Source organism: Erythrolamprus reginae, chromosome 5 (assembly GCF_031021105.1).
Source record: "Erythrolamprus reginae isolate rEryReg1 chromosome 5, rEryReg1.hap1, whole genome shotgun sequence".
NCBI classification, from domain to species: Eukaryota; Metazoa; Chordata; class Lepidosauria; order Squamata; family Dipsadidae; genus Erythrolamprus; species Erythrolamprus reginae.
Genome location: NC_091954.1, coordinates 70,475,643 through 70,500,639, shown reverse-complemented (window position 1 = coordinate 70,500,639; position 24,997 = coordinate 70,475,643). Strand labels below are relative to the sequence as shown.

The window sequence follows — 24,997 nt, the reverse complement described above, 5'->3', positions numbered from 1 at the left end:
TTCTTCATATGCTCTTATCACTTTGCTGGCAGAAGTAGAAGAATGTGGTTCAATTTCACTCAGATAAAGTATGGAGCCATTTCTATTTCAGAAGTGTTTTACATGTAATTTTAACAATTGTGCTTTTCAAGTTTTATAGCATGACAGTTAAAAATCTTGGAAAAACTTTACTGAATATTTATCCTCCAAATACTTAAATATGCATGTTTTTTTCCCTAAACTATCGACCTAGTGCAATTAAGAATCCCAGATCTCTCCAAATTACCTGAAGAAAAAGTTGATTAGACTAACTTAATTTTAGAAATTTCAGTTTCCCTGGTGATGGGGAATTTACCATTAAAAAGAAAATGGATTCTACATATTTATGGAGTACAACTTTATTTATAGTTCATATTTTTAATTGCCCATAAAAAGAGCTCTTTATGGTTTCCAATATCAGCAGATTTTCTATCACATTTCTGTAATCTCTTTTCTGAAGCCATGATTCCAAGCAATAGTTTCCAGATATTCTACAGTACTTAAAAGTAATTATTTAAGTTCAGATGCACATGATATCTAAAAGTGATCCATAAAGATTAGGGAAAAAATGCCAGAAGACCATTTTTTGATCAAAAAGTATTTCCTCTGACTTAATTTTAATTGTTTCTAAAAGTATTATTACAGAGTCACATTAAGGAAAAAAAGAGCTTTTAAATAGCCGGTATATTAAAAAGTCAACTATCAAATTAATTATAGGTAGAATAAAAGGGATTGTCTAGACTTATGAGCTGTTGTTTTTTCCTGCAACTGTAGCCAATCAACTGTAGATGGCTGAGAACCAGATAAGAAACAGTGTGGAACATTTCAATGGAAAGAAAGAAAATTGCAAAAATGACCTTCTGTTATTATCTGCTGGACCAGCAGCCCTGCAATTCATGTTGTTTTTTCTATGAATAGAACAACCTACAAAGCTCTTAATCAATATGAAGTGTTATGAAAAATAGAGTCTGAGCCTCATCTATGTAGTTTACTACTTTTTCTAAATGCGTAAAAGATGTTTAACTAAACACCCATTGATAACCCTTTCCTCCCAATAGCATTGTTTCCAGAGGGAAGTCCCAAAGGTGCTTTTTCGCTGGACTTTTGTTTTTCCTTGGCGACAATTAGCTTCTCATCCTAAATCTTTTCATTCTCCATTCAGTCAGAACTGGAAAAAAATCTATCTTGGATGAGAAGTGAAATGTCTCTGAAGAAAAACAAAGACAATCCAGTTGTTTTGAAAAATCACCTTTGGGACAACCATAACCTGGATGATTGAGAATCTCCATAGACATTTCCACACAGGGAACTACTTGTGAAATCCACACATAGTTTGATGTGCAAATTTAATATTGGAAAAATAGCTCTTCTAAAGAAACTTCATACAAATTCTACCTAGTTAACTTACTTTCACATGTGACCATTAGCAAATTTACAAAAATGTGAAATTAAAGCTGCTTCTTCGAATACAAAATATTTTGAACCTTTATTTGAAATAACATAAAACCAGGATATTTGAGAACTAAGCTAATAGCTATGAACCACTGTGTAGTAAATACTTCATTAGTGTAGTTATGCTTTATCTGATGATTAGTCAGGTTTCTAGTAAAATGCAATGACCCCATTTGTTTTCTACCTAGATTAGGCAAAAATGATAACTTAAAAATACATAGAAAACCTCAATACATAATTGCACAATTGGAAAAAGGCATTAAAATTATATTAACTGTAAGCACCTAGCTTCTAAGAATATGTGAACATGAGTACTGGGAAGTTACACATTTTACAATGAATGTATTAACCTTTAGCACAAACTATAAACTAATATTCAAAAGGAACTAATATTTTCAAAATTAAGATTTATTTATAATAAAATTCCTATGCATATTTATTCAGAAATTTAAGGCTCAATGTGCTCAACAGGACCTTATTCAGATTCATTAAATCAGGGGTTCCCAATCTTTTGTAAACCCACACCACTCGAACAATTCTAATATAATTATTTATATAAATAATTATATGCATATAAACTTCTAAACCCAATTATTTTCATCCCTCTGAAATACCACCTCACACCCCCAGGGGGTGCAAGTACCCCAGGTTGGAAACCCCTGCCTTAAGTGCATCTAGGACTGCACTCTTTTTAAAGGTTATAGCTTCTTAGCTTCTCTACTTAACCTTAACTTACATGTTTTGTATTATGGCATTATATTTTGAAAGGAAGATGGTAATATATCTTATACTCTGTGTAAGGATTTTGGAAATCCAAAAGTAACTTCCAATGTTATCATAGAAACATAGAAGATTGATGGCAGAAAAAGACCTCATGGTCCATCTAGTCTGCTCTTATACTATTTCCTGTATTTTATCTTAGGATGGATATGTGTTTATCCCAGGCATTTTTAAATTCAGTTACTGTGGATTTACCAACTATGTCTGCTGGAAGTTTGTTCCAAGCATCTACTACTCTTTCAGTAAAATATTTTCTCACATTGCTTCTGATCTTTTCCCCAACTAACCTCAGATTGTGCCCCCTTGTTCTTGTGTTCACTTTCCTATTAAAAACACTTCCCTCCTGAACCTTATTTAACCCTTTAACATATTTAAATGTTTTGATCATGTCCCCCCTTTCCCTTCTGTCCTCCACACTATAGAGATTGAGTTCATTAAGTCTTTCCTGGTAAGTTTTATGCTTAAACCCTCCACCATTTTTGTAGCCCGTCTTTGGACCCGTTCAATTTTACCAATCTCTAATGTTTGTAGCAGTTCTGCAAGTTTATCCGTGTAATTCCGTTCCCAACTACATTTAAGTTTGCACGTTTTAAAACAATGGCTAGGGAACGCACAACGGAGACGAGCAGCGAACATGAAAACTCGGCTCATATTATAGCATACTTATAGCAACCGATCGTGGCCCAAGAACCTTCGCTATAAGTATTGTCCGCCCCTTAAACTTAGGATGTGACTACTTAATCACGTCCTAAGGAAAAGGACAGGATGTTGACTACTTGCTTGCTTCCCCCAGTTTCCTTCCAGACACTGGATTTCACCTCTCGTTTAGAGTGAAGGCCTTTCGGCTTTTATTGAGCTACACTTCGTAGCTTTACTCTAGCCTCTCCTCTTCCATTCACGACGTCCGCCTATTCCGGCTTTCACGCTGAAGCCCCTTCGCCGCCGGTTAACAGCGGCAGCAGCAGCAGCCCTCGCGGCCTAAAAATGGCGGAAACGGCTCGGATCTTCCGACGTCCTGGGCGCTTCCAGGCTACGCCCCAATTTTCTTCGTGTGAAACACTCACAAAAAAAAGCCGCTCGCGGAGCGTTATATCGTGGGGCCCCGACGTCCCGAACAATGTTATCCCGGAAGCTCCCGCCTCACGAGCCGTCTCTGCCACAATCCGCCATCTTCCCCAGAAGCGACTGGAGACGGTGCACATGATGAACGTCATCACGGACACCAACCAAAAGTAGGCGGGCGGAGGGGGAAAAAAGACTTCAGGATACGCATGCGCTCTTCGATAGAAGCGCGTTACGGCATCATTTGGCGACTACCATGGAGCTGGTGCGATAGCGGCTTCCGGCTAGCTTTCCGGAAGGGGAAGTGTTAATATAAACTAAAGAACGGAAAGGGAAACAATATAGGCTTGAGGTTTCCAAAGTCACAATTCTAGCTGAGTAAGATTATAGTTATGGTTGAATGTCAATCACTGGCCAACAAAAGTTGTCAAACATAAAACGAGATGCTTACCTGGAAGAGGATAAAAGTATTTGCGGAAAAATTAATCGTGTTATATTACTATCTCGAAGTAAGAATCACCCATTAATATTACACAAAAAGTTATTTAATATTGAGTAGGGATTTATATTGAGTAGGGACATTATTAAATTATATTCATTGCTACAAAGAGATTCCGTGTATCTGCTGTTACTATAGATACTATCTGTTATTTGTGATGCTTGAAGTCATTCAAACATTGAAACAGATGGAAGAACTTTAACAGCTGTTAGTAGTCAATTTGTTGTAATGTACAAGATAACATCTATAATGACTGCATTTCTGTTTCAAGCAAATAATTTCTATGAAGAAGCTATATGAATAAATAGATCATGCATTAAACTTGATCCCTTAATGGAATATAATTTTTATTAGCCAAGTGTGATTAGACACTCAAGGAATTTGTCTTGGTGCATATGCTCTGAGCAAATATAAAAAATAAATAAAATTATAAAATAAATATATAATATGCACTATTGCTTTCCAATCTTCAGTTTAAAAAAAGGTAGAAATATTTTTTTATTCCAAATGCCTGTGAATTCAAAACAGCAATGCATATATTATAAATATTTAATACAATACAGGTAGTCTTCCACTTACTACAGTTCATTTAGTGCACTTTCAAAGTTACAATGGCACTGGAAAAAAAGACTTATAACTGTTTTTCACACTTATTACTGTTGTAGCATAGTCATCTGATCAAAATTCAGATGCTTGGCTACTGCTTCATATTTATGATGGTTGCCATTCCCAATTGATCATATTTTGCGACTTTTTCAGAAGCAAAATCAGTGGGGAAGCCAAATCCACATAACAACCATGTTAGTAACTGCAATGATTAACAACTGTGGCAAGAAACGTTCTAAAATAGGGTGAAACTCACTTAACAAATGTCTCACTTAGCATCCCATAAATTTGGAGTTATCGTGGTCATAAGTTGAGGACTACCTGTATTTCAACAGCAAAAACATTAGATGTAATTTTATAAGTACCAGTAGTCCTCTTTAGGCTTCCCACTTTTCTAACAACAATGAAAAACAACAGTCACAAGACCTTACTAAAAATATCTTACTTTAATTTGCAATTGTTTTTGAAAGAGAAAACTGAGTCTGAAATACAAGCACAATAAAAAGTCAATAGGTTTATCTTGGTTTTACTATACTGCTAAAATTCTCAAACAGCAACATGAATTAAATATAGTAATATTTATCCTACTTTACACATGACATATTCAAATTAATATTACTGGCCCCAAAAACGTTATTTACACTCCTAAAATGAAGTTATGTTTAATATTCACTTCTATTCAGGTAAAAATTTCCAAACATCTGTGATTCATGCCACTCAACTGTTTAAATTCTTCCTGTTTAAAAAGCCATAAAACCAGGAAACATAACTTGGTCAGAATACAAAATATTAATATGTGTTGACCTCAAAAGAAGTATAAGAAACAAGAATGAGATCTTCAATTCCCCTCCTCTCCCCACCCAGTTCAGAAGAATCTGGCAATTCATTTTAATATTGAAAACTTCGTTTGGTCTGTATGTCATCAAGAATTTGCTGCAACTCTTCATCTTCAAACCGACCCTCTAAGCTGAAAGATAAGAATAAGCAGTGTTTTTTCTGTTTAATAAAAGAAGTTCTGATATACAAACTCTCTGAAAAAGAACTGCAAAACCCCAATCTTGAGAATTGAAAGAAACTAGCAATAAAAGATGAGGATTCTTTTTCCCAATACTATAACTAAGCTAATTCAATTTAGACCAGACATGTCACTATTCAAAAATATCTATTTTTAAACTCCAACTTGGTATTAGCTTATAACACATATTTTAATAATTAAAAATAAAATTATAAAAATTATAAAAACAGATTAGCTGAAAACTTCAAACAGCAATAAGAAATATATTTAAACAAGAGTGTATTCAGGTTTCCTCTACCTGTTTTGTTTGAAAGAATAAAACCTTAAATATTACGTTAAAACAGAACATAAATACAGCTAAGAAATTCAATTTAGAAATTTTAAAGGCTGTTGTTCCAATAAGATCAGTATTTTAAATTCCATAATATAGTATTTGACTGAAGAATGGATATTTAAGTTAAATTCTGTTTTTAACTAAATTATGAGATTGTAACTTTTCTCGTATTTCTGGAGGAAATTATGACAATCTTACCTTTTTAATTAGGGCAACTCACCTGGGAATTAAAGCTTTGGCCTCTTCAGCTGTTTCAGGACCCAGATTAGCTAAACATGCAAGTTCAAATTTATGGAGTTTCTTCTGAAGCAATAAACTGAAAGAAAAAATATACAGTGATTTAAAACTTAAAAGATGTCAATTTGTACTGTGGTAGATATTTTTTTTACAGTACCTCATTCTTTCAGTGCAATTTTACTATCATTCATGCTTGTAAGAGTATGATTTAATCTATAATGCAATTCAAGCACACATCCACAAGCACCCAGAATATTTGTATGTATGTGGGTATACTTTCTATAAAAATCTGCATCAAAAATTACCATTCTACATTAACATTGGCTTGATATCTAAGACACGTTACAGTTACATCATTTTGACTGACTTTTTTTTAAAAAAATTGTGTCTGTTCTGATTAATTATCCAGAATATTATTCTCAAGTAAGAGAAAGACAGTAAGATTCCAATGTTGTTCAATTATTCTGTCCATTTCTATTTATGATAGTATATATATATTTTATCTATATTATTTGTATTTATTTATAATCTAATTTTATTTTGTACAAGTTATGGTGGTAAACACATTGCTTCAACTTGTTTCCTCAATAGCTAAGACAAAGTTACATTGCTCTCCAAATCTAGATTGACATTTATCACTTTTTATTTAACTTTGGGATGATTAGGAATAGAATAATTTTTATTCACTGCAACAGAAGAAAAATGCTTTATGCTGTTGCTGTATTCTCCCACCACTCTCTACCACTGATGCCACCTTAGCACACTTTTGTTGTTGTCTCCCTTCCCCTCCACCAAATGGCTTCAAGTTTTATATCACAGAGGCTGTTGGCCATGCAGTGCAGGGCATCTTTGCCTCTTGCCATCAGCACCCTTGCTGCCAGCTTCTTAATGGGTTTACCTCACTTTAAGAGCCTCAGTCTGGCACTAGCTAGGAGGGCTCTATGCTCTGTACATTCTGGCCCATGGAAGACAGTTCCTCCACTGATATTGAGAGCAATAGGGAAGATTGCAAGTGGTGATCACGTACCTGCAGGGCACTTGGCAAATGGTCATAAATCGCCAGACACCCAGATTGCAATAATCTTTCCTTGGTGATATGCATGACAATCGGAAGTGAATTACAGGCTACAAAGCATTCTTTCTGAGGCATTTTAATTACAAAAAGTTGCTAAGCAACCATCATTAGGCAAAGACTATCAAATAGTAAAAAAACAAATTTGTGCTAAATTTTAGCCAATTTAAGTTTAAAAGGACCACATCTCTTATTCTCTAATGAAAATCATTTTTTTTAAAGTAACTCACCTGCGGACACTAGCAATTGTCTCCCGGTTTTTGAAGCGGCTGAAGCGACCTGTATAATTCAAAGTTTTCATAAACAGCTCAGAAAGTTCTTGCTCATCTTCTACACTCTCATTCTGCTGTTTCCGATGTTCCAGAAGCATGTGAACTTCTGAATTTAAAAGAGTTTCCGCAGTTTCAAATTCTGCATGTTAATATACAGGGGACACAGATTAAAAAGAAGAAAGATACATTAATATTGGTATTAATCCTTGAACTGTTGTAAGTCAAAGGCTGCCTGTATAAGTTATTTAGTCTTTCACAATTTATTTATTCGATTTTTATGCCACCCTTCTGCTTAGACTCAGGGCAGCTTACAACATGTTAGCAATAGCACTTTTTAACAGAGCCAGCATATTGCCCCCACAATCCAGGTCTCATTGTTTTTGTTTTTTGCAATTGTTTTTGCCAGTGAATTATCCTCTGCATGTATGTAGTAGTAGGATTGTAGCTGTGGTAGGTTACTACTTTATTATAATCATCAATGGAATTATGACAATAAATATAAAAAAGCATCTCAAGCAGTCTCCCACCCAGGAAAAGCCAGAAATCTTAGCTTTAAATTTTATTTATTTATTTTATTTATTTATTTTGTCCAATACACAATGAGGGTTTTAGTGCGTTATGACAGTTGGGGGCGACCGTTATGACAGTTGGGGTCGTCCATTATGACAGTTGGGGATGACCGTTATGACAGTTGGTGGCGACCGTTATGACAGTTGGGGGTGACCGTTATGACAGTTGGGGTCGTCCGTTATGACAGTTGTGGAACAACTGTATATATACACATAGTAAAATACATAGAAACATAGAAGTCTGACGGCAGAAAAAGACCTCATGCTCCATCTAGTCTGCCCGTATACTATTTTCTGTATTTTATCTTAGGATGGATATATGTTTAACCCAGGCATTTTTAAATTCAGTTACTGTGGATTTACCAACCACGTCTGCTGGAAGTTTGTTCCAAGGGTCTACTACTCTTTCAGTAAAATAATATTTTCTCATGTTGCTTTTGATCTTTCCCCCAACTAACTTCAGATTGTGTCCCCTTGTTCTTGTGTTCACTTTCCTTTTAAAAACACTTCCCTCCTGGACCTTATTTAACCCTTTAATATATTTAAATGTTTCGATCATGTCCCCCCTTTTCCTTCTGTCCTCCAGACTATACAGATTGAGTTCATTAAGTCTTTCCTGATACATTTTATGCTTAAGACCTTCCACCATTGTTGTAGCCCGTCTTTGGACCCGTTCAATTTTGTCAATATCTTTTTGTAGGTGAGGTCTCCAGAACTGAACACAGTATTCCAAATGTGGTCTCACCAGCATTTTATATAGCGGGATCATAATCTCCCTCTTCCTGCTTGTTATACCTCTAGCTATGCAGCCAAGCATCCTACTTGCTTTCCCTACCGCCTGACTGCACTGTTCACCCATTTTGAGACTGTCAGAAATCACTACCCCTAAATCCTTTTCTTCTGTAGTATTTGCTAACACAGAACTGCCAATACAATACTCAGATTGAGGATTCCTTTTCCCCAAGTGCATTATTTTACATTTGGAAACATTAAACTGCAGTTTCCATTGCTTTGACCATTTATCTAGTAAAGCTAATGATGATGAAGGTTATAGAGGAGATACTCATAGTAAAATATATCTATGAAAAGATATATAGAAAAGAAGATATAGTAATAGAACATATCAATGAAAGAATAGAAGAAGAGATACAGTATAGGAATAGAAGAAAGGTATAGAAGATAGTATAGGAGAGCAATAGAACAGGGGACGGGAGGCACTGTAGTGCACTTGTACCCGCCCCTTACTGACCCCTCTTAGGTCAGTAATTTGCTACCCCTTGTTCTCTAGCTCACATAATTAGCATGGGATGAAAGGCACGGCAGGATCCTTTTATACATCTGATATGGATAACACTAAGTTGCAAAGTATCCCCATCTAATGCACCCCTCCCCCAGTAAACTTTTAAACCTTCACAATTCTGAAGAACACCAGATGGGAAAAAAAGATTATTGAATGATCCTCAAGATTGTCTAGTAACACAATCTTGTTCTAGTTCTTCTCGGTCGGTACACGTACATCTCCCTTAAAGGCAACCTCCCTTAGCTCCTCCGGCTGCTTTTCTCCCCAACACTTTGCCGCTCACCCTTGGGAAAAAGCAGCTGAGAAGCATCCTCTTCCACATCTACGGTGCGAACGTCGGTGCCTCCTACCGCCATCGTTTCATCTGCACCCGCCCCCTCCCCCCCCCCCCCCCCCACGAACATGCGCGACTGGCCGGAAATACGAACGGCGAGCAAAAACACGGGCGACTAGCACCAACGCCCCCTGGAGGAGACAGAAAGAAAAGCGCTTCCCTGACGTTGGCCTCAGAGGGAAAAATCGGACGTGGTGCTGAGGGCAATTCTTTTGCTCCTATTGTAAAGCGCACGCGCTTGTCCGAAATTAATTAGCGGATGTGGTTTCTGTAGAATACAGTACAGGCATCCTCCTCACAAGGAAGTTCGGGATTTGAAAGAACTCTGGGAGTTGAAGTCCACAAAGTCTTATTAAAGTTGCTAAGGTTTGGAGACTCCTGATCTAAAACATGGAGAGTATGACAGGAAAAATGTCGGTACAAAAGAAAAGATTACTAGGCTACCTTAGGGTTATATAATTACCCTATCCATAATTATATACAATAATTATATAATTACCCAGTCCTAGTAATTTTTCCTGTCATACTCTCCATGTTATAGACCAGGGGCCTCCAACCTTGGCAACCTTAACACTTTGTGGACTTTATTCAAATCGATCTCGTGCTTTCAGTATCATTTATTGGGAAGGGAATGAATCTAAGGGGGTGGTCCAAATGTAATAAATGCTTGTTTCTGAGTTTCTTGCAGGTTTGATAGTCTCCAACATTACGTAGTTTGCCACGAAAATTATTCAGAATAGAATAGAATAGAATAGAATTTTATTGGCCAAGTATCATTGGAAACACAAGGAATTTGTCTTTGGTGCATATGCTCTCAGCGTACATAAGAGAAAAAGATACATTTGTCAAGAATCATGTGGTACAACACTTAATGATTGTCATAGGGGTCAAATAAGCAATGAATAAACTTTTCAAAGCACATTTTCTTTTCCTGTAGGTTAAACTTGCTTTGGAAACTTGCTTTTCTTGTCTCCCCCCTCTCCTCCATCCTTCCAGGCTGTAAATAATCTTTATTGCATGCAGGTTTAATTTTCTAGCATCTGCTAGAGTGCTCAATTCAATGTACAGGATTTCCTTTCCTTTCAAAAGCCTCTTGCAATATAATTCTTGCCTGATGATCTTCAATTGAAAGGAAATGGTAGAAGGCATAGGCCATAGGGTTTTCTGCCTGAGTAGGGGCTTGGACTAAAAGACGTTCAAGATTCCATCCAATTTTGAGATTCTGATTTTCTGTATCATTTTTTCAGTCATCCTTATTTTCAGGCAATAGTATTGTATTGTTTGCATACTCAAATTATTTATGGTTCTTCTTCCAATTTTCAGGCCCAGATCAGGCAGTTCCAGGTCTAATTTCTGCATGATTATTTCAGCAGTTTGAAAAAAAAAATGATGATAAAATGTATCCCTGTCTAATTTTCTGACTGATCCTGAACCAATTTGTTTCACAATAGTGCTTTCTCTGTTTCCTCCTGATCACTGTATAGTAATCTTGTAAATCTAATCTGGTAGGTTGAGACAGCAAAATCACACAAAACCGCCCATAGCTCATTGTGTTCTATACAGGCAAAATCTTTTTTGTAATCAGTAAAACACATATATAGAGCCTTTTGATATTCACGTCCCTTTTCCATAATCTATCTAATATTGGCAAGATGATCTTGAGTGCTATGCCAGTTTGCACAGCAAGTAACTCTTGATTGACGGCATTCTGTAGCCTCTGTTGAATGATCTTTAACTGCAGAATCTTGCTTACATGAGAAATCAATGCAATTGTGCAATAGTTGGAGCAGTCTCTGTGCAATAGTTGGAGCAGTCTCTGGCACCACCATTCTTTACTAACGGAATAAAAACAGGTCTTTTTCAGTTGTGAGGCCATTGGCATGTAGACTATATTTCTTGACACAGGGCCGTGATGGTGTTAATTGGCATTGGTTTTAGTAATTCCACAGGTATTCCATCAATACCTGGAACTATCCAATTCAGCAATTTCTCCATGGCCTATTCTACTTCAAGATGTTTGGTTCTTTATTAATTGGGCTGTCAATATTGTCATCTTGATGGTTAATCAAAACTGCTATAGGGTTCTATGTATTCTTTACACCTGTTCTTGATCTTCTGTTGGTCACTTAGTACATTCCCATTGCAGTCTTCAACAATTCCTTGCTGAAAAGTTGGATTGTATCATTTTCACTACAGCAAACATGACCTTAGTATGCCCTTTCCCGTTAGCTTCTTCCATATGTTGACACTGTTTCTCCCACTGTTTGTTTTTGTCTTTCTGGACTTCACATGAAAAAATGCATTTAGCCTTTTAACTTCATTTTTATTATCTTTGGCTTTAGCCACCCTACACTGATCAGCTATTTTGATAGTACCATCAGATATCATATCTTGTAGTTCTTTGGTTTTGGGTATGACACATTTTTTCAGCAGTTCCCATGATGTTACTTTGGATCTCTTGCCACTGTTCATTTGGATCTTTCCCTTCTAGATTCAGTGATTGAAACCTATAGTATTCTTAGATTCTATGATATACATAGGTGACATGTAGTCCACATTGAATGGGGGAGGGTTGGGGGGGTTGGGGATAGTACTTTTTTCACTTTGCATAGTTCGAACTACAATTTAGCAACTAATAGCTAATGGTCTGAGCTACAATCAATGGCAGGAAGCATCTTAATAGATGCAACTGAACCTTTTCAGCCTTGTTAGCATAAAATGAAGTCTAGCCAATTCCAAAGTTGTCCATTTGGTGCTGTCCATATGTTCATCTTCTGCTGAATAAACCACATGTTCATTACTCTGAGATGATTTTCCTGGCAAAATTGTACTAGGCGATTGCCAGTTTCAATCCGTTTACCTACCCCAAAATTGTGTACTATTATTGCAATTTCTCTTTGGCCTACTTTTGCATTGAAATTGCGATAATATACAAAAGATCCTTTTTTTATATTTGCATGAGAGCACACTGAAACTCACTGTAAAAAAAAAAATCAATTTTATCAACATTTAAGTCTATAGTTGGAATATAGATTGGTAGTATATTAATGTTGAGTGGCTTGCCTTGAATTTTGACAGATATTATGCAATCACTGTTTGCTTTGTGATTCTCAATACATTTAGTAACTTATGCAACTCCTTTTCATCTGATATCATTTCCAGAAAAATAAACCATAAACTAATCTGATTTAAATTAATTACTGCCTGTCCAGTGTAATTAACTGATGCCAAGGATGTCTATGTTCGCTCTAATAATTTATCTTTTTACAATTTTGAATTTTCCCATGAGAGATGTTGCTAATATTCCATGTTATAATTTGATATAAAACACTTCATTAGATAAACTAAAAGGGTAAGACAAATTTTACTGTCTTAAATGACTTATTTTAAAAATAATTTGCATTGATACTGGTATTCCTAGAATATAATTTCATCTGTTTTTATAAAAGAGAAAAAACATACAAGACCTATTACTCAATATTCTACATGGATCATAAGACAAAATACCACAGCCAAACAAACATGAAGGCTTTATTTTTTTTAACAAAATGTCAAATCTCATTCTTTCTGAGACTTTATCTTGTAAAACACAGAATGATTCCCACCATTTCATGTTGGTTTTGCCACCATCTTAGTGTTTAATTTTTTTTTTTTAGAAAGCGAATTTCAATTATTAGATTTCTGTATGAAAAGTCAAAACGGACAGACTCCAATAAAAAAGGGACAAGATAAAAATGTATCCACTACAATTTATTTTCTACAATACTTCATTAGAGGGTAAAGTTCAATGATTTACACTCAGAAGTTATATAGCTAGGAGGCAACCAAGTGTAATAACAAAGAATTGGTCTGACATCTCTTCACTGAAGGTTTAAAGAGGTTCTTTAAAAGGAACAACTTAAATTAACCAAAGCATTATTCATTTTAGAATTGGGGAAAAGGTACAAAACAGCACTCAGTCAGAGAAGACTGCAATGTTAAAATGAGTAGGGAAAAGGGTTATGTGCAAAAGTTGAAATGTGGAAGGTTAAAATATGCAATTAAAAATAATATTCAGAACAAGTAGATGTAACATGTTGATTGTAACATCTTTTGAATTGAAATGCCTCTATTGAGATCGCCATTTATTATGAAAAGAAAATCTCTTGAAAAATATTAAAAACAGTGAACCTCTGATGATTAATTATATCCTCTGCTGTTACTTGGAAGGGATGGAAACTTAAAAAAAAATCCCTTAAGAGTTCCTAGGCTGCAACAAAGGAGATTCTCAACCACTTGAAATAAATTCTTCTAGACCAAAAGGCACTTGCTTGTAGCTAAGGATGAGCCATTTCCCAATCATACCAGAATACTATTGCTAAGTTCGCTGTACAGTTACATAACTCTTTAATCAGATGGAAAATACAACAATTAGGACTCTTGAAAAGACAGCGCTCTTCTGGCTTTTTTGTTGGTTTCCATATCTTTTCTGTGTTGGGCTCATCACAGTACATCACTACTATGTATATAATATATAGATCCATGATCAATTCATTCGGTAGCATTGACATACCATACTGTGACTGAACTCTGTTCAATGTAATTACCAGTATATCATTTCTCTTACTGTTCTGTGTGCTTCATTGCCTGTTGCTGTTTTAACTACTAAAAGAAAATCACAATCCAACTTTAACAGAGGCATTTCCATTACTATGGATTAGGGGATTAGATGGAAACAGGGGCATGGAATGGAACCAGCTCTCACTCCAAAACTATTTTGACTTATTTCATTATAATAATAAAATTAGACCACGTAAGTTGTCACTCTTAAAAGTCTGTTCTTTAAAATATTAAGGCCCCCATCTGACTCCTAAACTCCCCTATACTTATTAAAACAAAATCAAATAATTAATGCTATACACTGCTGATTACATGTAACAGGGCAAATATTTTCTTTTCTTTTCTTTTTTTAAAAAAGCAATATTGATACGGCACTATATGCTTGCATGACCAGTCTTACCAAATGTGCTCAGGGGTGAAGGTTTAGCACCATTTTTTTCCCTTTTTGCTTTAAAAAAAATCTTTACAATTGAAATTCTAACATAGAACACTAATAGTAATTTGTGTAGCCCTATAGTTCAATACTGTCTGAGAGCAGAGATGGATGGCATGACCGGAGCATAATTTTCCCTTCCTGTTCTACAGTTTCTTTTCTGTTGAGGGCAGCAGTAAGAGTAGTAACAATTCACTTTAATTTTCAAGAAGACTAATTTACTCTCAGTAATAGGAAATTCTGGAAAAATCCCTTCATGTATATTTACTTTTCAGCATAATCAGGAGGGAAAAAGTGGTAATCCAAATGAATAATCCTAGTGCAAAACTAAATGCTATGACAATATTGTGCATGGCTAGTGTGTATTCCACTTTTACCCCTCCCTTCTATAAGTATTAAATAAACTATATGATTTTTCTTCCTGAAATACACGAAGAGTGGTAGAAAAATAATGCAGTTTAAATGAATCCTGGATTTTCTGAAGTAGACCTGTTGCAAAGAAGGTACGCCATTTTTTAGGCAGCAGAGTTGACAAATAATGTTTACCTCAGCATATAAACAATTCATATTTACTTATACTTCTTTTGAAGTATGGGGTATCTGCTTGGCCTTAGAGGCTTTGCTTTGAAATTGCATTTCCTCTTCTGTCTCACCATGATAAGATTAATTTGTTCAAAAGATGTGGAGATTTTTTTTATCCTTTATTCAAATGGAATTTCTAGATACTTTGGGGATTTTTTTTTTTAAGCAACTGTTGTTCCATATAGTGCAATATGATATCATACTGCCATTACGCTGAGTTCATCATCTGATTATTCCTGGTTTTCAGGATAAGTATCACTTTTTTCAGAAACCCTGAATTTCATTTAGAAGATTAATACATTTTTTGAATTAACTTTGGGGATATTGTTGTTCTTATGATAACACTTAATGACTCACACAGGGAAATTGAGATAGTGAATATTTTGAAAAAAGTTCTGTTTACTATTCAGTGTCCTGCATATTCAATTAACAATAGAAAAGTTGAAAATCTACAGGATATTAAAACCTGGATCCCAGTTAATTTTTTTGGTGGACAAATAACATTGCTTAGGTTCCAATTCTAAGTACAATTAACTGGAAGCAACTAATTTAAACTAAATTGCTTTACTTCCAATTACTGTATATTATTTAGAACTGAAGCATCAGTGCATCAAGAACACATGCAGATCTGATAACCCACTTCAGCTAACATTTAATATGTTTTATTACCTATTAGTGTTACACTAGCAAAAAGTCCCACTGCCTATGAAAAACACAGGTCTCATGGAATATTTTCAATAACAAAAATCCACGCTCTTTTTATTACAATAAGGATAGCTTTGTGGGAAAAGATCTGCTGTAATCTATTTGCAAATCCTACTACCTGAATTTTAAGTAAGATACCCCCAAACCCCCAAAGATTATACTTTTGGGATACAAGGAAACGTATGCTACTTCCATACACAACCCATAGTGGTTTGCCTTCTTGCATGCAGTATCTTATCTAGTAAGTTACTTTTTTTGTGTAAAAAAATAAAAGTAGCTAGGTGTATAAATTAAAACCTTCCGGATATGAATAGGCAATGCATTAATGCAGTAAATTTTATTTTACCTTTAAAATCTTTGATTAATTGCCATCTTCTGCAAGGAGAACTTCCAGACATACCATCCTTATAACAAGTCCTAACATGTTTGCTTGGGACATGTTAGGACTATGTAGCTTATGGCAGATAAATATTAGAGATAAAAAAAGAAAATACAAATAACCTAAAAATCTTTTGTTGGGCTCCGTTGCCAGACTGCCAGAATAAATCTCCTACTTGATCAGGGGGCATTGTAATTAACAATTCAAATGAACACAGTGCAATTTAACACAGAGACAGAGCAATCTGAAGTGGTACTGCCATTCCTCAAGTTTCTTGCTATCCAACAACAATGGTCCCATGTATTCAGTCCAAATGAACCCTCATTCTGAAAAATGAAGCAAGCTTGGGCCTCTGAAATTCAGTTGCACTCACTTGGTAGCCCCCACTACCCATAATCAACTGGAAGGCAGACTTGGCAACGGAAGCTAGCATCATAAAATGGTGCAGTAATAGAAGTAACTGGACCAGGAAGAGGAGGCATCTGCTCCAATGATGTCGTAGCTGGCAGCTGGGGGGCAGGACTGGTCATGCAGCTTTGTGTCAGGAGTAATGATTGTAGAGGGGTGGGGCATGAAGAGTGCCATTTTGAAAACAATGCTGTCGTGAAGCCATGTATTCTGCATAACTGATTGTCACCTTCTCACTGCGGTATCTGAAAGATTAAAATGGATTTTTAAAAATATATTTATAAATAAAACAGATCAAATTTTCCACAGGTGAAACTGAAATCCTATTGCTATATGTTGATGCAATAACCTATTAAATTTGCTATCAGTACACTTCTATCAATTTAGGCTTCTTAAATCTGCTATCGGCCAGACATAAACTTCAGAGTTATGGAAGCTATAGTCCAATAAACTGAGACAATATCAGTTTTGTAGGAAAGACTTTGTATATCGCTAGGTACTCAAATAACATGAAAAGATCAATAAAAGTGATACATTAACTATTACCCTTTGTCTATAACAGTGGCCTTCCACTCACTCTGGAAGCAGAATTGAAAGAGACTTTGAAGTTGCTTCTGGTGTGAGAAGATATTTCCTTACAGGCTTTGGAATGACAAACCAGAAAGCGCAAGGGTTATAAAAATATGATGTGTATGTGTACCATTTTCTTATAGCAGAAGCAGGCAATTCTACAGTGAACATTCCAGAGGGATCCCTGAGAGTGGATCCCTTCTTACAAAGTAATTGAGTTACCTTTTAGCTAAGGTACACTTTTTAAGATTATAATGCTTTTTAAAGGAGTACATAGAGATCTATGTGAAACACCTAGAGGTGCATTTCAGGATAAGGGGCATTTTTATAATGATACAAATGGCTGATCATAAAACCATCTGAATAAAAAGCAATAACCAAGTCATTCATGCTCTTATCACCTCGAGGTTCGGCTACTGCAATGCTCTCTACTTGGGGCTACCTTTGAAGAGCGTTTGGAAACTTTAAAACATGCAGAATGCAGCCACGCGAGCGATCATGGGTCTTCCTAGATATACCCATTGGTCACACATGGATGATCTCTAGTGAGGGTGGGATGGTGGTAGTGCAACCATCCATATTCTCCTTGACCTCTTAGCAGCCTTCGAGACCACTCATGATGGTCCAACTACAGAAGTTAGGACTGTAGATAGTTTAGCTCCTTTCTCCAAGGCCACTCCCAATTGGTGTTGATAGGGCGCTAAGATATAGCCCCCAGCTGTTCTCTTACACTGCATCACAAGGCTTAGTACTGTCTCCACTCCACTTTAACATCCATATGAAGTTGCTGGGTGAGATCATCTGACACCATGGGTTGAGATATCATCCATTTTTTGATACTGATACTGTGACCCAAGTGATGCTCTTGTTATCCTCACATGATGTCTGGAGGGCTGGGGCCTAGATGGGGAACAACAAGCTACGACTGAACCCTGGCAAGACTCAGTGGTTTTGGATGAATGGAGTTTCAAGGTTCGGATCTGAATGGGGTTATTTTATCCCATTCAGACTCAGTTCACAATTTAGGAGTTCTCCTGAACTCACAACTCCTGCTCGAAGTTCAGGTAGTGGTCATGATTAGGACAATCTTTATACTGCTTTGGTTTGTGCACCAGCTACAATTTATTTATTTATTTATTACTTAGATTTGTATGCCGCCCCTCTCCGAAGACTCGGGGCGGCTCACAACACGTGGAAACAAATCATAAATAATCTAACAAATTTAAAATTAAAAGATTTAAAAGACCCCATATACTAACAGACATACACACAAGCATACCATATATAAATTAAACATGCCCAGGGGAAGATGTTTCAGTTCCCCCATGCCTGACGGCAAAGGTGGGTTTTAAGGAGTTTACGGAAGGCAGGAAGAGTAGGGGCAGTTCTAATCTCCGGGGGGAGTTGGTTCCAGAGGGCCGGTGCCGCCACAGAGAAGGCTCTTCCCCTGGGGCCCGCCAACCGACATTGTTTAGTTGACGGGACCCGGAGAAGGCCCACTCTGTGGGACCTGATCGGTCGCTGGGATTCGTGCGGCAGGAGGCGGTCTCGGAGATATTCTGGTCCAATGCCATGAAGGGCTTTAAAGGTCATAACCAACACTTTGAATTGTGACCGGAAACTGATCGGCAACCAATGCAGACTGCGGAGTGATGGTGAAACATGGGCATACCTAGGTAAGCCCATGACTGCTCTCGCAGCTGCATTCTGCACGATCTGAAGTTTCCGAACACTTTTCAAAGGTAGCCCCATGTAGAGAGCATTACAGTAGTCGAACCTCGAGGTGATGAGGGCATGAGTGACTGTGAGTAATGAGTCCCGGTCCAGATAGGGCCGCAACTGGTGCACCAGGCGAACCTGGGCAAACGCCCCCCTCGCCACAGCCGAGAGATGTTTTTCTAATGTGAGCTGTGGATCGAGGAGGACGCCCAAGTTGCGGACCCTCTCTGAGGGGGTCAATAATTCCCCCCCCAGGGTAATGGACGGACAGATGGAATTGTCCTTGGGAGGCAAAACCCACAGCCACTCCGTCTTATCCGGGTTGAGCTTGAGTCTGTTGACACCCATCCAGGCCCCAACAGCCTCCAGGCACCGGCACATCACTTCCACCGCTTCGTTGACTGGGCATGGGGTGGAGATGTAAAGCTGGGTATCATCCGCATATTGATGATACCTCACCCCATGTCCTTGGATGATCTCGCCCAGCGGTGTCATGTAGATGTTGAATAGCAGGGGGGAGAGGACCGACCCCTGAGGCACCCCACAAGGGAGAGACCTAGGAGTCGACCTCTGACCCCCCACTAACACCGACTGCGACCGGCCAGAGAGGTAGGAGGAGAACCACTGAAGAACAGTGCCTCCCACCCACAACCCCTCCAGCCGGTGCAGAAGGATACCATGGTCGATGGTATCGAAAGCCGCTGAGAGGTCAAGGAGCAATCTTTCCTGGATCAGGACTTCCTCTGCTGTGTCATTCAAGCCCTAATTATCTCTTGTCTGAATTATTAAAATGCATTTTACATGAGGCTATGCTTAAAATCCATTTGGAAGTTTCCACTGGTACAGAGTGTAGCAACATGAACAAACTGTGGGCCTTATAGAATGATCCATATCATGCCACTGCTCTGTGACCTAAACTCGCTGCTTCTTTCTTCTGAGTGCAATTCAAGGTGTTGGTTATGACCTTTAAAGCTCCCCATGGCATAGGTCCAGATTACCTGATATGTCTCATCTGGCTAAGACTAGTCTGCCCTACCTGTGCTGGCAGTACACCCGCTGACAATGCTGTTGGTCAAGAAACTCTGACTGACTAGGAGAAGAGCATTTTCTGCTGTAGTGCCAGCTCTGTGGAACTTCCCTCCGGGGTAAGACTTGTCCCACTTTCCTATCCTTCCACAAGGACCTGAAGATCTGGTTTTGCAGGTTGGCTAAGAATCCAATTGAAGAGTACGTCACTAGAGGTGGCTACTGGAATAATTAGCTGACCCCACTGCTGCCCTGCATTTCCTGATTGCTCTTTGTCTGTCTTTCTAATTTTATATTATTGTACTTCCTTTGTTTATTTTTATTATTTTCATTCGCTCTTGCTCTGTTTACATTCTTTATGATTTTTTTTACATTTTATTGTTGTAATCTGCACCCACAATAGCCCCACAGCAAATAAATTAACAATAAATAAATGAACTCTGCCCCTACCTCTGCCTATTCTTTTCATACAAGAGCTGACTTAAATATGTGTTACAAAAGAGCAACAATGGATGAGGACATTTACAATTCATGAAATTAAGCAATTAATTTTCTTTTAAAATTAAATTTAAAAGAATTTAAATTAAATTGCTTAATTTATTTTAAAAGTAAGCATTTTAATATAAAAATGTGGTTAGTCTACCTAAAAGTATGATATTTTATTTCAAGAAATATCAAAGCCTAAATATTCCCTAATGTTTCCATTTTATAGTCTTTAAAATTTTTTAATTTTAATTATTGAAAAAAAAATTGTCTTTGAATGGGGAAAAAATTTAAACAAGATCCTACTAATTAATTTATAGATTATCGTCAGGTGGAAAATAGAAGTTGAGCCTTCCCTGCTGTAGCCCCTACTTTTTGGAATATTTTCCCCTCATAGATTAGCATAGTGCCAACCAGAAAAGGGCTACCAAAATTTTTACTACCACCTTTCCTGAGCAGGGAGTCTATTGTTTGAATCTGATCCCAATCTGTTTGAAAATGACAGGAGCAGACTTACAAATAAAAGCTAAATTTAATGCGGGATGCCCTGCATTTTCTTTCAACATCTTTCAGTGCAAATTCGGCGATCTGGGATGGAGCTCCATTTTCGCTACCCCACTGTGCCCCCCCCCTGGTCCGGGCAGTAGCCCACCCCTGGTGCCAACCCCAGTGGCCTTTCATAAGGGGCTTAGGGCTTGGAATGTGTTAAGGACCCTGTTTCTTTGCTTTACTGTTATTTTAATTATCTCAGTTGCTGTCTGAAATCCTACTTTGGGTTTTGATGGTTTTTAATAGCTTTAATTGTGTTATAGTTTTAGAACTGTAGCTGCCCAGAGTCACTTTGTTGAGATGGGCGACTATAGAAACTGAATAAATAAATAATAGTTTAATACTATTAAAACAGTAAACATATTTTACTTTTCTCAAGATGTCATTCCCCCCTAAAATTCCTTTGTAGATTAAAAAACACCATAAAAATGCAAAATAAATTCTAATAATTTGAAATTGTTGACAATTTGGCAAATGGGGTGATGGTGGTGGTAGTAACTATAGGAGCAGGAAGATCTAATTTAAAATTTAAAACCTTGTATGTAAAAGAAACAGTTTTCGGAAACAGAGGCAGTGATAACACTAATACAAAAATAATAAGAAAGTTTACCTGGTGAGTTTAATAGTTTTCCTAAAGTCATTGGTAATTGGAGCCTTAAAACCACCTTTCCTGAGCAGGGAGTCTATTGTTTGAATCTGATCCCAATCTGTTTGAAAATGATAGGAGCAGACTTACAAATACAAGCTAAATTTAAAAAAGAGATAGCCCCTTAAAGAAAGCTTAAGTTACTCAGGTTATTGATAAGCTGGTGATAAACTGCTACTGACAAACAGAATAGTAACTGTAAATATTGAATAATACATGATTAAAATGTCATGCATACTTATTTCAATAATAAACAACCAAAATGATCACTTCTAGTATTAGAGGGATTCACACTATTTTATCTACACAGTAAACAAATCTAATCATGCTATAACTATAATTTAAAATTTAAGATCTACTACATTTCCCTGTAGGGTTTAATTTATACTTTGGTATTTTCATGCAGGAAGAGAAAATTTAATTTTCTGCATGCTGGAATAAATAATGTGAAGGATTGTATTATATTTCAGAGCAAAATATCAAAATAAATCATTGACTCAAACCATAATCTGTTTTCAGTTTGAAATATTTAAAAGTCCAAACAAATATGAATAAAATGCAGCATTGAAAACAAGACTGCGACTTTGTTCCTTAACAAAAAGTAACATAAAAGCGAACAAATAAAATAAAAATAAAATATCTTTAAAAAATCGCCACCCAATGAAGATATTATTATTTTGCGCCATTTAAGGTCAAGGCCTCTGAATACTTCAGCCAAAGATAAAATGGTTTTATTCAGTAGCTGTGTACATCACCTCATGATTTACATTCTTTCATTTATACAGTTTTCACTTAATATAGAATTACATTTTATTCCTAACTCACCTTGTTCCTTAGCAACTTCAGGTAAATATGTAGCTGTGCGCTTAACACCTTTCTCATTGATGAACTCAATTCTGATCCCATGGATTCCAACCTAAAAATAAAAATATTAAATCAACTGGGATGCATTTTTTGTGAAAAAGGATTCACCCTTGCCATGGATCTTATTCAAACATCAATCCAAAAATAGTCTTGTCTTCTCTCCAATTCTTCTATTAATCCCAATTGGCCACAAAGATGGTTTCTCAGGGTGATTTTTGCTTGGTATTTATTATCCAAGAGTAAAAGTTGATTGACTGATCCATCTTGCTTTGTTACTCTTAGTAACTGTTTCCAAATCACTAATTTAAATGTTCCCATTTATTTTCCCTTTCTACAATGTGCAATGCTTTAATTTGTAATTTCAGTTGTCATTGTCGAGGTCATAAAAGATATCTATATTTCTAAATTTGTCTTCCTCATTAGAACTGTTCTTTTTATTTTTCCAGTGAATTGTCCATCTTTATTTCTTAGCTTAAGCCTCAAGAAAACAAAGCCATGTACCACCTTTTAACATTAACATTGCTTTTTTCATTTTCACAAAGAGCTGTTCTCTTCTTTACTTTCTGACATGATCATATATTTCCCATATAACAATTGGCTCATGGTTTGACTTCTAATGTTTATTTTAGCTGCTACTTCATCCAATCCTTCCATTCTTATAGCATATTTGCTAAACAAATATGGGAAAATATTCATCTCTATCTCATTCACTTTCCTGTTCTGAACCATTTTATTTCTCCAATCTCAGTTCTTCCTGCACCTTTTCCTAGGGAATTGGCATCCTTTATTCCTATCAGCTCACATGTAAATTGCTCTTAGCTTCATCTATTCTTCTGATTTTAATTTTACCTAGTTATCTTTATAAGAAATCCTTTCTCAAGTTCACTCAAGCTATGAGGTTCTGCCTATGTATCGGGGTGATAGTAATTTAGGAGGGATTTAAGTATTTTATTCAGTAATTCAGTTTGAAATCCTCCCTTTTTAAAATTTAATTCTATAGAATAGAACAGAACAGAATTCTTTATTGGCCAAGTGGGATTGGACAAACAAGGAATTTGTCTTTGGTGCATATGCTCAGTGTGCATAAAAGAAATTTTGTGTAAATTTAAATTCTATCATTATAACTTACCCTTACTATGTATACATAGTACAAACTATTGATCTGAATCCAAATGACACAAAAGGGTGATAGACCATTCAGATTCACAGTTTTACCTCCCAGTCCAAGTAGTCAGTGGCATCCTCAAAATTAGTGAGGAGGGAGACAGAGCAGAAAAGTTTAGGCAGCTCCTCACGAGTCAGGGGTGGAAATCTGCTGTCCTTAAGTGCACTAAAGTAGAAAGAGAACATGTTCACAAACATATATAAAACAGCTCATCATAGTCTAATTTGGAAGTTTTACTACATTCTAAGAACTATTTAGTCAAATTTATTTATTTATTTATTTACTATTTATTACAGTGATCCCTCGAGTTTCGCGATCTCGATCTTCGCGAAACGCTATATCGCGATTTTTCAACCCGGAAGTAAACAACACCATCTGCGCATGTGCGCCATTTTTTTTTCCTATGGCCACGCATGCGTAGATGGTGGAGTTTGCTTCCCCCTGGCCAGATCAGCTGCTGGGCGGCTTCCCTGGGTCTTCCCCCTCTTGCCGGGGTTTCCCCTTTGCGTGGGCGGCGGGGAAACCCCAGCGTTGCTTCCCAGCTGAGTGGCGCGAGCAACGGCGTGGGCGGGCGAAAGGCGGGCGCGCGGACATTGGGCACACGAGCGGCGTGGCGGCCGGACAAACGGCGGCCGCTCCTGGCGGCAGCACGAGCAACACGAACAGCATGGCGGCCGGACACTTGGGAAGACCCCCGCCCAGCAGCTGAGGACCCGCCTGCCCGCCGCTTGTCCGGCCGCCGCGCCGCTCGTGCCGCCGCTGCTGGCGCGAGCAACGCCGCTTCCCAGCTGAGTGGCGCGAGCAACGGCGTGGGTGGGCGAAGGGCGGGCGCACGGACAAGGGGCGCACGAGCGGCGTGGCGGCCGAACAAACGGCGGCCGCACGAGCAACGCAAGCGGCGTGGCGGCCGGACAAATGGCGGTCGCGCCTGGCGGCAGCACGAGCAGCACAAACGGCATGGCGGCCGAACAAACGGCGGCCGCACGAGCAACGCAAGCGGCGTGGCGGCCGGACAAATGGCGGCCGCGCCTGGCGGCAGCACGAGCAACACAAACAGCGTGGCGGCCGAACAAACGGCGGCCGCACGAGCAACGCAAGCGGCGTGGCGGCCGGACAAATGGCGGCCGCGCCTGGCGGCAGCACGAGCAACACAAACAGCGTGGCGGCCGAACAAACGGCGGCCGCACGAGCAACGCAAGCGGCGTGGCGGCCGGACAAATGGCGGCCGCGCCTGGCGGCAGCACGAGCAACACAAACGGCGTGGCGGCCGAACAAACGGCAGCCGCACGAGCAACGCAAGCGGCGTGGCGGCCGGACAA

General features: G+C 37.8%; 3 protein-coding genes across 8 annotated transcripts in view; all 3 read right to left on the bottom strand.

The window, feature by feature from the left end:
* Positions 1-3,474, bottom strand: part of WDR33 (WD repeat domain 33) — a 95,784-nt gene extending 92,310 nt beyond the window's left edge. For 2 of the 4 annotated variants that reach the window (XM_070753064.1, XM_070753067.1), the window contains exon 1: positions 3,069-3,474. The gene's annotated coding sequence lies outside the window, so the exon portion shown is untranslated. Of the gene's footprint in view, positions 1-3,030 lie in introns of all 4 variants that reach the window. The other 2 variants (XM_070753065.1, XM_070753066.1) reach the window with 2 other exon arrangements.
* Positions 3,475-4,844: 1,370 nt separating this feature from the next.
* On the bottom strand, positions 4,845-9,607 carry POLR2D (RNA polymerase II subunit D). Its single transcript, XM_070754034.1, has 4 exons — positions 9,500-9,607; positions 7,306-7,486; positions 5,987-6,082; positions 4,845-5,384 (listed from the first exon to the last, which is right to left on the bottom strand). The coding sequence occupies exons 1-4, from the start codon at positions 9,570-9,572 to the stop codon at positions 5,306-5,308; spliced, it is 429 nt and encodes a 142-aa protein (XP_070610135.1). The 5' UTR covers positions 9,573-9,607; the 3' UTR covers positions 4,845-5,305.
* Positions 9,608-15,543: 5,936 nt separating this feature from the next.
* Positions 15,544-24,997, bottom strand: part of AMMECR1L (AMMECR1 like) — a 34,531-nt gene continuing 25,077 nt past the window's right edge. For all 3 annotated transcript variants that reach the window (XM_070753019.1, XM_070753020.1, XM_070753021.1), the window contains exons 5-8: positions 23,729-23,843; positions 22,475-22,565; positions 21,614-21,710; positions 15,544-16,901 (exon numbers count right to left, since the gene is read on the bottom strand). In XM_070753019.1, the coding sequence (XP_070609120.1) occupies positions 16,790-16,901; positions 21,614-21,710; positions 22,475-22,565; positions 23,729-23,843 (415 nt within the window). In that variant the 3' untranslated portion in view covers positions 15,544-16,789. The remainder of the gene's footprint in view (positions 16,902-21,613; positions 21,711-22,474; positions 22,566-23,728; positions 23,844-24,997) is intronic.

What these genes read in the sequence shown, in the direction of transcription:
- POLR2D (XM_070754034.1), bottom strand. Translation starts at nt 9,572, where the DNA reads ATGGCGGTAGGAGGCACCGACGTTCGCACCGTAGATGTGGAAGAGGAT. An exon ending in TCAGCTGCTTTTTCCCAAGG is followed by an intron (nt 7,487 to 9,499) that starts GTGAGCGGCAAA and finishes ATTAACATGCAG; the next exon opens with AATTTGAAACTGCGGAAACT. An exon ending in GCCAAAGCTTTAATTCCCAG is followed by an intron (nt 5,385 to 5,986) that starts GTGAGTTGCCCT and finishes CTTATCTTTCAG; the next exon opens with CTTAGAGGGTCGGTTTGAAG.